General features: G+C 38.7%; 1 protein-coding gene across 4 annotated transcripts in view; it reads right to left on the reverse strand.

Annotated features, from left to right (window-relative positions):
• Positions 1-1,002: 1,002 nt before the first annotated feature.
• KDM6A (lysine demethylase 6A) overlaps positions 1,003-13,985 on the reverse strand; it is a 204,317-nt gene continuing 191,334 nt past the window's right edge. For all 4 annotated transcript variants that reach the window (XM_053891683.1, XM_019417351.2, XM_019417349.2 and 1 more), the window contains 3 exons: positions 5,929-6,055; positions 3,043-3,213; positions 1,003-1,890 (listed from right to left, as the gene is read on the reverse strand). In XM_053891683.1, the coding sequence (XP_053747658.1) occupies positions 1,861-1,890; positions 3,043-3,213; positions 5,929-6,055 (328 nt within the window). In that variant the 3' untranslated portion in view covers positions 1,003-1,860. The remainder of the gene's footprint in view (positions 1,891-3,042; positions 3,214-5,928; positions 6,056-13,985) is intronic.

The raw sequence follows: 13,985 nt of genomic DNA on the forward strand, positions 1-13,985 counted from the left end.
GTAATTATTTCCTTCTGAAATTATAAATAAGAGATGATTGCTGCTAGTAGATATTCAATATTTACTAAATTAACTAATTAAATAAAATATCTCCATGCTTTCAAGCCTTCGAACTGTTTCCAGGAGGACAACATACTCCAAAACTATCTGAACAAGAATACTTGATTAATGCAATCAGCACGGCATTTCCCCAGATAGGATTATAAATTCTCTTTAGTCATAAATAGAACTTCATTTATAGCATTCTCTATGCTTCTTCACTAAAGCTTCCCGGAAAAATCTGATAAAAAGAGAGTATGTGCCAAATGCAAGGTGCCATTGTTATAAAACGAAATCCTATTGTTGTCCATTAGAAGGGACCTGTTGATGGTAATATAGCTGGCTATATTTTTACCAGTGATGTGGATTTGTAGACTCTCCCCCCACCACCCCAATCACGTCATGCAAGCAGGAAAGCATGAAATTTAAAACTGCCTAACATTAAAAAATAAGTCTCTTTTAATTTATTTGCATTCTAAAATAGAGCCCTTATCTGAACCTTTTTTCCATATAAAACTCTACTTAGTGATGTACAAGATTTATCAAGCCCACGTCACATTCCCTTTAAAATCTGAAGTTCAATCACTATTTCTTTTCTACTATTATACTATGTTTTGGCCACAAGTGTTTATTGGTCTGTCATTGCAGTAATTTGCAACTTCACAATAAACCAGTCTGACATTTTGGGTCTTGAAGATACATACCATATATATTTCTTTAAAAATAATCATACTTTTGTAAGCAATACTTTACAGTAGACACCTCAAAAATCTACCATAGATGTGAAACTTAAAACGAGAAAAATTTAAGTTCTAAATCTTTATACATATATATCCAGATTTCTATATATATTATATATACATACAGAAGTATATATAAAATATATATAATCAGATTTGAAAAATGAACAAAAACTGGGCACTGTACATAAAGTCTTTTTAAAACTCAAACAATAGAAAACTCTTTAAACATTAAACAATTTTAATAAAAGTTTCTGTACAATGCTAAGCAGTTTTATTTACACATAGAAAATGTAATAGGAGTAGTGTTTGAAATTACAGAACTCCTTAAAATTTCAATGGCAGGTAAATCTGGAAAAAATAACAGCATTCCATTCACAAATATTTTCAAGCAATAAATATGTATTTATAAATAGTGTAAATTTACATCAAGATTAGAAACAAAAATCACAAATCTGAAGTTTATTCCTTAGTCTATGTGCAATCCATTATCTTTGTGACTTGGCTGTTAATTTTTTAAACATTTTTATTTAGGAACCAAAAGTGTAATAACCGTCATGGTTTCAAAACAAGACAGAAAAAACATAAAAGCAGTAAAAAAGTTCCTTACCTAACTTTTCACATTAAAAAAAAGTTGACCAAAGAAAGACTTAAAATTGCTAACTACCTTACAAAGAAATGACCAGCTAGGCTAGTTATTTTTTTTTTTTTTTTCCAAGGAAAATTCTGAAGGGGAAAAGATAGATGAAAACCAATTCGTCAGCCCAGAAATAGAGAAATATAAAAGAGGTCGTTTTCAAGTCAGTAGTCTGTATGATTTTGCCAGTTTTGTCAGATATATACAAAACATGGAATTTATTATTCTTTTTTCTCTGAAGTACAGCTGATCAGCTTCAGGAGAGTCCCGGAGTAGGAGCAGTGCTCTCCCCTGTCCAGTTGGGTGACACTCCGCACTGGGAAGGTTGCATAGACACAGTTTTCAGCCAGCAGCCTTACGAGATAGCTACAAAAACCAGTGGTGCAGAACTGAGTTACTTCCTGAATAGCAGAAAAGGTCTCATGTAACGTCCATGGAACACTATCAAGATGAGGAGGATGGTAATGGAGGAGCCTGAAAATAAAAGGGACGTTACTTTGGTATTCGCACTGTTAACGGTGTTCCCTAGCTCAAGGCTACAGGCACAGTCGGCCTCTGAAGGTAGGCGAAGTAAGGGTTCTCAAGAAAGTTCAAGGGCCTGCTACACAATGTCAAAGAATAACTTCCCTTACCTTTCTCCCACCTGGGCAATTTTCCTAAGGGTTTGAGACCACTGCTCTACTCAGCGCACCCACCTTTTTCTGTACTTCGCCAATCGGTCAAAACCTCTTAGGATAAGTTATTAGGATGCCCGTATTTTAGACTGCTTCCAAACAAACAAAACAAAAAAAGGCTTGTGGAAAATGATTTCACGGATTATAATTTCATCAGTGGCTCGCTTCAGAACCTGTCTCAACGAGATCATGTATTTTGCTGAACATAATTCCAGACCATTGTCTTCTTCTTCAAGCGATCTTGAAGACCATTTAAGTGAAAATGGGAGCTACATTTCAGTAATTCAGTTTCTGATCACTGATCAAACTTTTCTCACTAAGAGAAAAGTACTGGAGGAAGTCAACAATTCGTAAATTATATCTGTGTTTCTATTCATGAAACTATTGATACGCTAGAGTAAAAAGCTTCCCCCTAAGCATCTGCCGGTTAACATTAAAAACTGTGTAAAACTTGTAAGTATACTTGAATTTCATAAGGTTATGTAACGTACCAGGAAGTTAAGCTCCATCAAATATTCCCAGGAGGTTAATAGTTCTGGTAACGACAAAACTTTAAATAAATATAATTAGCTGTAAAAGCCCAAGTCTATTTAAGACCACACTTACGGATTCATTTTGTGGACACTAATAACCTATGTACACATTTTATCAACCGAAATCAAATGACACAAAGGCTATGACAGTGTTCTAAAAGCACAGAAAGATTTTAAAATGTCATTACTGTGACATTATTCAGCCTTGGACTCACCCAGGAAGAAAAGTGAAAATGAAATACGCCAAGTTCATAGGAATAAATACTTGGAAGGAATGATACGACTGTTTCCTCATGCAGTATCCAACAAGCAAAAGGAAAATTTAAATATTCCATTACCTCCTACTTTTCAGGTGGCAGAACAAACACTGCCGCTTCCCTATCCAGCTAAGTATGTACTCACATGTTCATTTCACTTACTAATGTAAATTGGTCATAGACTTGCATCAGGTCCTCCATTTTATACTGTTCTAGCACCACAAAATTTTCCAGGTTTCCGCTGGTTTTTCGTGCACAATCTTGGCAATGCACTATGTAGGTCTTTCGAGAATTGCTCTCATTAGTGACAAAGAGCAGATCAAAAACCTCCACCTATTTTTATGCAAGAGAAAAAGCATTCAGTGGAGATCATGGTATTTATTTATTGTACTGTTTTGGTATAACCACAGAATTCTGCTTTACGTGGAATTGTGGACAGTGATCTCTGGTTAAGAGTAGGTACTAAGGGGTGCCTGGGTGGCTCAGTCGGTTAAGCACCCAACTTCGGCTCAGGTCATGATCTCGCGGTCCGTGGGTTGGAGCCCCGCATTGGGCTCTGTGCTGACAGCTCAGAGCCTGAGCCTGCTTTGGATTCTCTGTCTCTCTCTCTCTCTCTCTCTGCCCTTCCCCTGCTTGCACGCTCTTCCTCTCTCAAAAATAAATAAACATTAAATAAAAAAAAGAGTAGGTACTAAGACAAACATGGTCATGTCTGAGAATCTTTAAGAGAGCCAGGTATATTCTGCACCAAACCCAAAGACATGGGTGGCACTGCACATGTAGGGGAACGATCTCAGAGAATGACACACTCGTTACAACCACTGGCAAAAGCCTAGTTCAAAGGCTGATCAAGGTCAGCCTATTTTTGTTTTGAATCCGAAACACTGGCATACAACCAGAAGAAAGTGATTGTTATTTTCCATTTACTTGTCGGTACTCATCACGGAGTACTGTCTTCTCCCACAGACTGAGCTCCTCAGATGAAGACTATGCTTTACTCACTTTTGTACCTCCAGAACATACCACACTGCTCACACAAACCTCAAAACCTACGTGGTGAATAAATATAATCTGATTTTACAGATGAGGAAACTGAAGAGGTCAGTGACGGTGAGTATTCAGTTATAAGCCTCATGTGAGGGAACAGGAGTACAAGCAAAAAGTGTGCTCATGAGTATCGGATGATTTTAGAAATAATAACCTCTAACTTTTACAGAAAGACTGATGAATTGCTAAGGTTCAGGGGGGATAAGAAAGAACAGTTAGGGATAGGAGTCATTCTCAAATTCTGAAAAGCGTATACACCTTTTTTTTTTTTTTTTTTTTTTTTGAGGCATAACACACCTATCTGATCTCCCAAAGACTTTTGAGAGAGAGCATGAGCAAGCGAGTGGGAGAGAAGTAGAGGGAGGGGAAGATTGAGACTCCTAAGCAGGCTCCACGCCCAGTGCATAGCCTGATGTGGGGCTCGAACTCATGACTCTGAGATCAGGACCTGAACCGAAATCAAGAGCCGGATGCTTAACCGAGCCACCCGGGTGCCCATGATCTCCCAAAGATTTAACTTTGGCCAGTTATACAACATCAGAAAAGCTGATGGATTCAACCATTTCAAATAAACGTCAGTGTCAGAATACAGAATTTCAAGGTTTGAAATGGATCACTAACATCCTTGGCTTTGGCAAATCCTTGAATTTATACAATCAAATTCAATGAATTTATTCAATGAGAATACGCTCATGACCTCATGTCTTCTTTGAACAGTGTGTTCACTAAAATCTCAGTATTCACCCACCATTTTACCATTACTATCAATGAACAACAACGTGAACCTCATGATCCGAACTAGGAAATTTGTAAGCATTCTTCAACCTGTCCCTCACTTCGGCCATTTGATGAGTTGTCTTGTGGATTTTACTCTCTAAATATTCTTGAATTCCTCTCCTTCTTTAATATTCGCACTACAATCTAGGGAAGGCCTTAGGATAACAACTCTTAATTAAGACCCCTGTAACATAGCTTCCTATCTCCATTCTCTCCAATCACATTTCTCTTTGAAACACATACCCACCGTTGCTGATGCTCAGCAAAGCTTCCTACCACCTAGACTCTTAAGTAGAATTTGCACTGCCTGTATGCCAGCCACACTGGACGACTTAACCCTTTTCTGAATAAGCCATTCCATTTCCCAAGTCGTGGGCCTCATAATAACATTCACTCTACCTCTAATTCTCACCATTTTTTAGCCCACCGAAGTCATACTCACTCATCCTTGAAGGATGGACTCAAACTTTAATACTTTTGTGAACTCTTATACCGATACCAGGAGGGAAAATTAGGTCACCCTCCCCCTCAGTGTTATCGTAAGTCAGTAAGACCAACCTCACATTCACCACAGGCTCATGTACAATTAGTTGTTTATAACTGGTCTTCTCCGAGTAGAATGTAAGCTCCTTCAGAACAGGTACCACATTAATATTGGTTTCTGCTTCTCTTGCCAGCCTTGGCCACAGGAGATTGACCAATGTCTTAGGAATTACACTAGAGCGAACAGTGATCTGCCCGGAGCTGTACCAAGCTACATCCACTTTCCTGTCTTCTGCATACATCTGGATTATTCCCAGTTTAAAATCTCAAGACTAAACTTCTTGATGATCATCATTTGTTAAAATATCCCTCAGACAGAGGACACTGTAGTAGATTACTTTTAGAATTAATTCATTGTTACCAAAACAGTATGTCCTGAGATTCAATTTTAATAAAATAGCTAAGTAACAAGAAAATAACAAGCCTGAACACAATGTCAATTGCAGGAAGCTGCAGGACAGAAGAGCATAAACACATTTCAAATAAAAGTAACTAAAGAGAATCCAAAAGTAGGGAGGTAAGAGGCTTTATAAAATAACAAGATTGAACACAATGTCAAATTCAGTAAGCTGCAGGACATATGGGTATACGTACATTTTAAAGAAAAGTCACTCGAGAGAAACCGAAAGTAGAGAGGTAAGAGGCTTTACAAAACAACTGTGGATAACATCGGTTACTTACCTCACAAATGCTACAGTAATGTGCAGGCTCTTCTTTTGTCCGCCCATGCCATATAATCTCTTTTCCTGCAGCAATGAGAGCTTCCCTCAATGTCTGACATTGCTTCAGAGTTCTCAGAAGACAATACCTATTATGGGGGAAAAATTATTTATGACCAGCAACAGAGGACTGGATGTTTTTAGCATAAGAGATGAACTACCAGAAATATAGAAATGCCAAGAGACCAGGTTGTAATATCTGTGACTTTATCTTTTGTAAATTTCTCAGATAGTGTCTTAATTAAAAAAAAAAATAAGGCCAACGCTCAGCAAGTCTGATGACAATATTAGATCATTTAAAGATGAAAATGGATATCTGAATATCAAAATATAGTGACCTTAATATAAAAAACAAAAACAAACAAACAAACAAACAAAAAAAAAACCAACCCTGACTCCTTGCTTAAATAGAAGTTGCTAGTTTTGGCTCTTATTTGGGCAAGTCAATTAACCTCTTTGGGAGTCAATGTCCTCACCCTTGACCTAAGGGGTATAAATTCCAGATATGAACTGCTATGATTCTATTAAGGCAGGAAGGCACATTATTTCTACCACTACTACCTGGACACTCGTAAACGGCATCGTCTGCGTAACTGCTTCTGAAACTTCTGAGTCTATACACAGAAAACCATTTATAGATTTAGGCACTACACGATACAAAATTGGTTTCTCTACAGTGCTAAAGAAGAAAAAAAGACATTACTTGATTTTAACTTGAGGATAATATAGTGGAATCTTTCATTTACACTACCACGAGTGAACTCTTCTTGTAGTAATTTATAACTTTTCTACACTCATGATACTAACGATACAGTGAATCCTCAATTTGTGCTGGTTTCCCTACAGTTTGCTGTCATTACTTGGAATTGTCTGCTAAATTCTCTTAACTCTCCTGTGAATTACTGGCTCAGGTTCTCCATTTGCAAGAGGCTGGACTAGAAGATCTCTGAGGTACTTTTCAGCTCTCAAATTCAGAGACAATGAAAATGCCCTAAAGAAAAGGAAATGGGTTTAGCAACTGAGTACTGTTTGAAAGCAAAGTTCCTGCCTACTTTATTCACTGCCTAGGACAGTGCCTGGCATATAGTAGGTGCTCAATAAACATGATTACTTAAGTGAAATTTAAAGTATCATAATAGCATATTTAATTTCTCTTAATTTACATTTCCTTTCTATTTCCTAAGTTACAAGGTCATAGCATTGTTACTCATCAGAACCCATGTACATTCAAACCAAGGTAAAAAAGATGACTAAAAATATGTGTTAATTTATTTAACAAATATACAACAACAGCAGCTTTACAGTTGTAAGGCAGATCCTTTCAGTTTCATATTCAAAGAATTTCACTCTTAGTTTGGCTCCGGCAATTGTTGTGTTTAACTTACGTAGAAACCAAGTAAGCTTTAGATTCTGGTTGCAGGTCAAAGGTAGGGCAGCTGTGTGTGGAAGGGGCAGGAAAGAGGTGTCAGGGGAGGTAGCAAGTAAAAAGTCAGATCAGGGCAAAAAGAGAGGGCATGTAATTCCAGACTGTGCCACCAGCTCTTGAACAGTACCTGCTCCTCCCTTTTTAACCTCTCCGTGTCACATACAATTCGCCCCTGATGCCACTGAGCTTACTGAACAAGTTTTCCAAGCAGGGCCTCAAAATAAGGTCTCTTTCACAGGAAAGTAACGCCTAAAACTTTGCCGATACCTTTGGAAGATTTGCAGACTCCGCTACGCTCTTGTGTGAGAGAACAAACAAAAGTAATAATACAATAAAGGACATAAATAATAAAACGTAAGAAACAGGAAGCATGGTATTAGGGACTTGAGACATGTTATGCCACGTAACCCTGTGCAAGAGGCACATCTCCATCTTACGAATGAGCAAACTAGGGTTCAGAGAAGCAAAATTTGTGTGATGTCATAAAGCTTATTTTGAAATGGTTGGGCTAGGGGTTTGTAAAAACAAAACCTCCAGCCTCTGCTATCTCACACTGTACTCTTCTTGCTGGTCTCTCTTCCTGTCTTTCTACCTGCCTGCTCCCCCCGTCTTCTCTTTTGAACATGAGATTCTTAAAAGCTCAGCAAATTTAAGTTTTTGTTTTTCAAACACACAGCCTGGCTTCTGTGGAGTACTACTCCACTCTACTCAGCGAATGAACTTTAACCTCCAATGCTACAGACCTCTTTGGTAGACTACAGTTTATAATTTATGGCTCATCGGGTAGTTTCACCCAGAAAAAGGCGATTAGTATGTATTTTTTTCCTGCAAACAATGAAGGGTTAGAGCTAGGGTTATTAGGAGTAAATACTAAGGCATGAGTATTCTGCTTCTGGAATCACAGCTCCAGAATTATTATTTTGGGAGACTAGAAAACCATCAATTCAACTAATGCGATCTGACAACGAATCACCAAATTGTGGCTTCCCCCCCTTGTCCTTAGGTCTTTTCCTTCAAAGTTTTTGTTTCTTCCCATTTTCAAAAGGTAGCAGTTGAAACAGAAGGAGAATTGAGAGAAACAGAGGCTCTTCTGGAGTCCACAGCAATGAGCAGGTCCTAGAGAAAGGATGTGATTCAACTGAAGGGTAGGGAAAAATCCATAGAAAATAAAAACATTTGGGGAAAGGATTCCTAGAAAGATCTAATATTCAAGACTTAACAGTCACCTGTTCTGTTTTGGTTAATCACAGACTCTGATTTCATATGAAGACAACATTTGAGTGATCGAAGAGCTTAAAAAGTAAGAATCAAAATCACTGTTGTCGTTTCCTCTTCACTTCCCTTTTGATGAGTTTTAATAAATTTATCTTACAGCAATGAAGAATGCAACTTGTTAAAAGCGAAATACAGCACTAGCAAAAAGTGTAAAAATGTAGAAGACAGAAGATGCTGTTTTTAACAGATGCATTTTAGGAACAGGATCAGAAATGATTTCAGGAGCTAGAGAAGCAGGGAATTCTTTGACTTTTAAGATCAGTCTGGTGTCAGGACCCAAGCCCTGTTTTTAGCTGTCTGGATGAAAGACTACACAAAAAGGCAGGGGATATTAAAGACAGCTCTAGCCTGGAAGAAAACCACAAGGAAGAGGCTGAGTGAGGGCTTGTTGTATTTGAGGTTACACAGTAGAATCTAATCCACCCCAAAAAGCCATCTACAAAGATGGACCCACAAGAGGGATGAACTTTTAGAGAACCATGTTACAAAGGGCCTAGAAATACAAATATACTTGAAATACCAGAATAAGAAAACTCAAGACAAATGTAAGGACAAACGATAATGTACAATATAATCATAATCAACACACTGGGCAAAAGATAAATAGACAAAAGTATGCCACGAATGCTAGAAGGAAGGAGAAGCTCATCTTCAGTTGAGGGGGGATGGGAAATCACAGCAGTTTCCATAAAGAAGTTGTCAATTTAAATGTGAGCAAGGAGAGGTGGGAGGAAAGGATCTTCTAGGCAGAGGGAATGCCATGAACAAAGCTAGTATGGGGATTATTTAGGGAACAAATAACTGTTCTTACAAGATTTTAATCTTGGGATGGGATTTCTGGGGACAGGAAAATAAAGGAACAAAGCCATAGTGACGTTACGTAATGTTGAAGTTAAGACGACACTGGGAACTACTCAGACATTCTGGGCGCAACCTGACCAAGTTGCCAAAGTAAGTTCCCAAATATCAGATGAAACATGGATGGGTTAACTTGGCGTGACACTTTCTAAATCTTTACGGTAACAATCTTAGCCACTAAGAAGTAGGTGGTGCACAAAATTAAAGTACACCAAGAGGTGCCTCGCCTTGACCAATCTTCCTGAAAAGAGCCACGCAGGCAAACTGAGCCAACATGTGAGCCTTTGAAACATACCTGCCACCTGTCACTCCAGGGGAACATTCCTCTAGGACAACAGGGAGTGTCTGAATGTCAGGAAGACATCAAACAGTTTCATTTGAACCAACCACATGGCGGAAAATCAAGGTCTCAGTCAATGATAAAATGGGTATCTTAAGAATTTTAAACTCTTGGATGGAAAATCAAGCATGAAAGCAAATGTTAACCATGAGGATGCAGAGTTTTAGAGTTTTTGGATTTTGTTTATTCAGTGTTCTCACAAAGCAACTGTAATGTTTTACACAATGGTGCTTTAGAAGACCCAGCCCCAGGACAAGGACACCAGGATCTACAGGCACAATGGACTGGTCTTCATGGCTAGCCCCTCTTATCCAATTATCAGGCCAACTGGCGATTACCAAAGAGTTGGACTACACCTCATTTATCCATTTAAAAATGGGAATCAAAGGGAAAAGGGAGCTAATACTGAACAGTTTGCTGTAACGTGTACTCAACTCAAAACCTCTGTGCTTGTGATGAAGTTTCTATCACGTAGATAGGGTAATAATCCATAATATGTGCAAACGAAAGGGGGAAACAAGAATACTGTTAGTTTTAAGCGATCTAATCTAGTCTAGGATGTTAGGGACTTGCCTGATCAGAGGATTCATCTAGGCCACTGTGACAGAGATTCCCAGGGTTCTTCCCATACAGCTCTGAATTTACTTGTTAAGAACAGAGACTAGAGACCTAGTTAGTAAGAGTCTCAGATGATTTTTATGATCAGGCAAGTAAGAACCAGTGCAAACCTCTTACTTCTTAAGCGGTGAGATGGGAAACAATGTCTAAAACTTGTAGCATTATTTTTCAACAGGCCTTGGTATGATACCAACTTCACAAATGACATGTTTACCGTAAGACCATAGACAGAAAACTGCAGTGCAGATAAGAGAACATTCTAGAGCTAGACTGCCTGGGTTCAAATCCCAGCTCCACACATACTTCTTATCCTCCATGCGTCAGTTTCCTTCCTGCAAAAAGATGACACCTAACTTACAGTGCTATTGTGACAATTACATATGTTAGATAAAGTGCTTACATTAGTGCCTGGCAGTTAGTGGTATTTAAATTTGACACGTCAAATCCTTAAACCGTGTTGAAATGATTGTATCATGAATAAACCGAAGTTATTTAATTTGAAAAAGCGGTGCAATGAGTGCCAACCAAAAGTGCAATAATTATACCAAAAAGAACACAAGACAGATTATTTACAAGTATTTGGTCGAGATCCCATTAGGTCAGGATTTCTCAATCTGGGCATTACTGTCATTTTGGGCTGGATAATTCTTTGCTGTGAGGGGCTGTCCTGTGCACTGTAGGATGTTTAGCAGTATCCCTAGCTTCTACCCACAAAATACCCGTAGTACCCGTCCCATTCAAATCAGGACATTGCCCTCATGTTCCCTGAGGAAGGGGGCAGGAGGAGGCAAAACTACCCACATTTGAGAACCACTGCACTGGGTCCATGAATATTACCTGAAAACCGGAAGGTGATGGGGGTTTCTATCACTGATATTAATAACTGGAACTACAGCTACCATTTGCTGGGCGCTTACTCTGGGCTAAGACCCACATAATACTTGTGGACGTTATATTAGAAAGACAAAATTCTTATTCCCATTGTTCAGAAAAGGAAACAAAGACCAGTAGGGTTTGGTAATTTGCCCATTCCCCCCACCGCCAATAAATGGAGAAGGTGAGATTTGAAGGCAGGTTGGACTCCAAACAACTACACAGAGCTGCCCTGCCTGGAATATTTCCCTGAGGTATTAAATAGCACAGAATCTAAGACTTTGGAAAATTACACAGGAAAGGCAAATAACGAACATATAATGATCACATATACACAAAAGGCTCAGAGAAAGCACATAAAGCATTAGTATTGTGCATATAAAATGGTACGTTTGAAAACAGAAATATAAAAACAGTGCTTTGTAAGTGGTCAAAAGAATGACAGAATGATATGACAAGAACTTAAGTTTGTGGGGGTGGTTTTTAATGGACTTGGTACTATTGAAATTTTAGACAATTTATTTTCAAGTATTGGCTTATAAGTTATTCGCATTTTTAGAAGGTATAATCACCTAGCAGATTACGGGGAGGTTGACAAGAGACTGTATATTGGGAAAATTAGCCTTCTACTCCTTTGCACACTGCCTGATATGCTCCTCCCAAATCTAAGACTTCCTAATATTGAACTTTTCAGAGGAAAACGCGGTATCTGGCATTCTGTTTTTGACATCTGAAAATGTACTAAACTACTTATCATCACAGCGGTTTCAGGGGAACTAACTAGTAGGAGGTGGCGAAACCAGAGTTTCCAATGTGTCAGAAACATACGATCATTACATTAACCTGCTAACAGCCTAACATGATTGTAGCAATTTAAGCTGTATTTGTTGGAATTGGCCTTCTTTACTGAGATTAAACCATTCAACTGCATCTGAGAGAATCTACTGCTCTGAAAGCCTGTTAATCTACAGGGAAATCTCATCAGTACCGGCTCCAGAGCTCACTTGCTACACTATCATTTGATTCCTTTTCAAGGGTCCTGTTAAAAGGAATACTTCAATGCTAAAACATAATGAATATACGAGTCTTATGAAAGTGACGTTAAGAAGAGCCTCAGCACTACGCAGGGAGAAAATGCAGGCCACGGCAATGTATCTCAAATATCTGAAAAATGGGAATTATGAATTTTCAAAGAACGTTTCTCTTAGCTCCCAACCAGTTTTAAAATTAAAACCAAAGGGTAAAAACTGTATATTCTGATGAAGATGGATAAACAGCAGCAATAATCTCCCCACCTTCGATTTTAGGTGTTAAAGTAAAACCTCATTCATGCAAGACCCACTAAGGAGACCACCTATGACATAGTTTTACACTGGAGTGGGAAAGGGGTTTACTAAAAGTAAATGCTGTCAATAGTTCTCAAAAATGTACAACCCAAATAAAATTATGAGAAAGCAAATTCACAACATGGAACTCTGTGTAACACAAAAGTCTGCCCTCTTCAAAAAAAAAAAAAAAAAAAAAATCACATAAAAAGACTTGACTTGTAGATTTAAAAGAGACCGAAGACACAATGTCTGCATACTGAATTCAGTGTCAGCATAGGGGCTGGTGGGGTGGAGAGATTTAAGAGCTACAAAAAGACATTTTTGGGTAGTTGGGAGAATATCGAATGTAGACTATTAGCTAATTACTATTGAATTTCACATCTTAAATATGTTGAACAGTACTGTGGTTACACGAGAATATCCTTATTCTTAAAAGATGCAGATTGAAGCATTTGGGGTCGTATCATAATGTCTGCAAATTACTTTTTCGTATGGCTCAGCCAAAAAACTCTGTGCCATGCGTGTGTATACAGAGACTGCTAAGTGAATGTAGCAAAAACTTATCTGATGACTCCAGATGAGGTTAGATCAGGTATTCACTGTACTCTTCTTTCAACTTGTTTGGCAGATTTTAAAAATTACAAAATAAAAAGTTGGAGGAAAAAGTAGAAACCAGTTCGGGAGCGGGGGTGTGCAGCAATGCGTTATAAGCAAATACGACGTATTTTACAGAAGAACAAGATATCACACTGGAAAGCTCGTCACAGTTCCATGAATTAAAGGAAACGATCGGTAAGCGGCCTCAGGTTTACAGTCTTTCTCCTTTCATTTCTTTGTGTGGGCACTGTTCTACTTTAAAAATAGCTAATGGTTCAGAAAATTTAACTTGTACCCCTTAGGAGGGAGTCCCCGTCAGCTGGCTGAAAGCCATAAATGTGTACCTCAGACTCCTTCTCTAAGCAGTAGAGCCCTCTAGCCATCTGGTGACCTGACAGAGACTCCCACTAAAACATCATGCGAGGAACTGACGTTCTGCATGTCTAAAGCCCACCAAGCTGGTAATCCCAACCCACACCTAACTAGGTTCCTCTCTTCTTCCTTGATCCCTAGCTTCATCAACTGCACGAAAGTCCCGCTGCCCGGCCCAAGGCAACGCCCCGGGAGCACCCGCCTCCACACCCAGTCCGTCACCAAGTGTCATCTATTTTACCCTCAAACCTTGGTCTCTCCTCTTGTCTGAACTGCAGCGACTATTCTCATTTATTCCTCTAAATCTTCTGTGCTCCATTTTATGCTTCATC

This window comes from Panthera pardus, unplaced genomic scaffold (assembly GCF_024362965.1).
Source record: "Panthera pardus isolate Hobbes unplaced genomic scaffold, ASM2436296v1 HiC_scaffold_27, whole genome shotgun sequence".
Classification (NCBI taxonomy): Eukaryota; Metazoa; Chordata; class Mammalia; order Carnivora; family Felidae; genus Panthera; species Panthera pardus.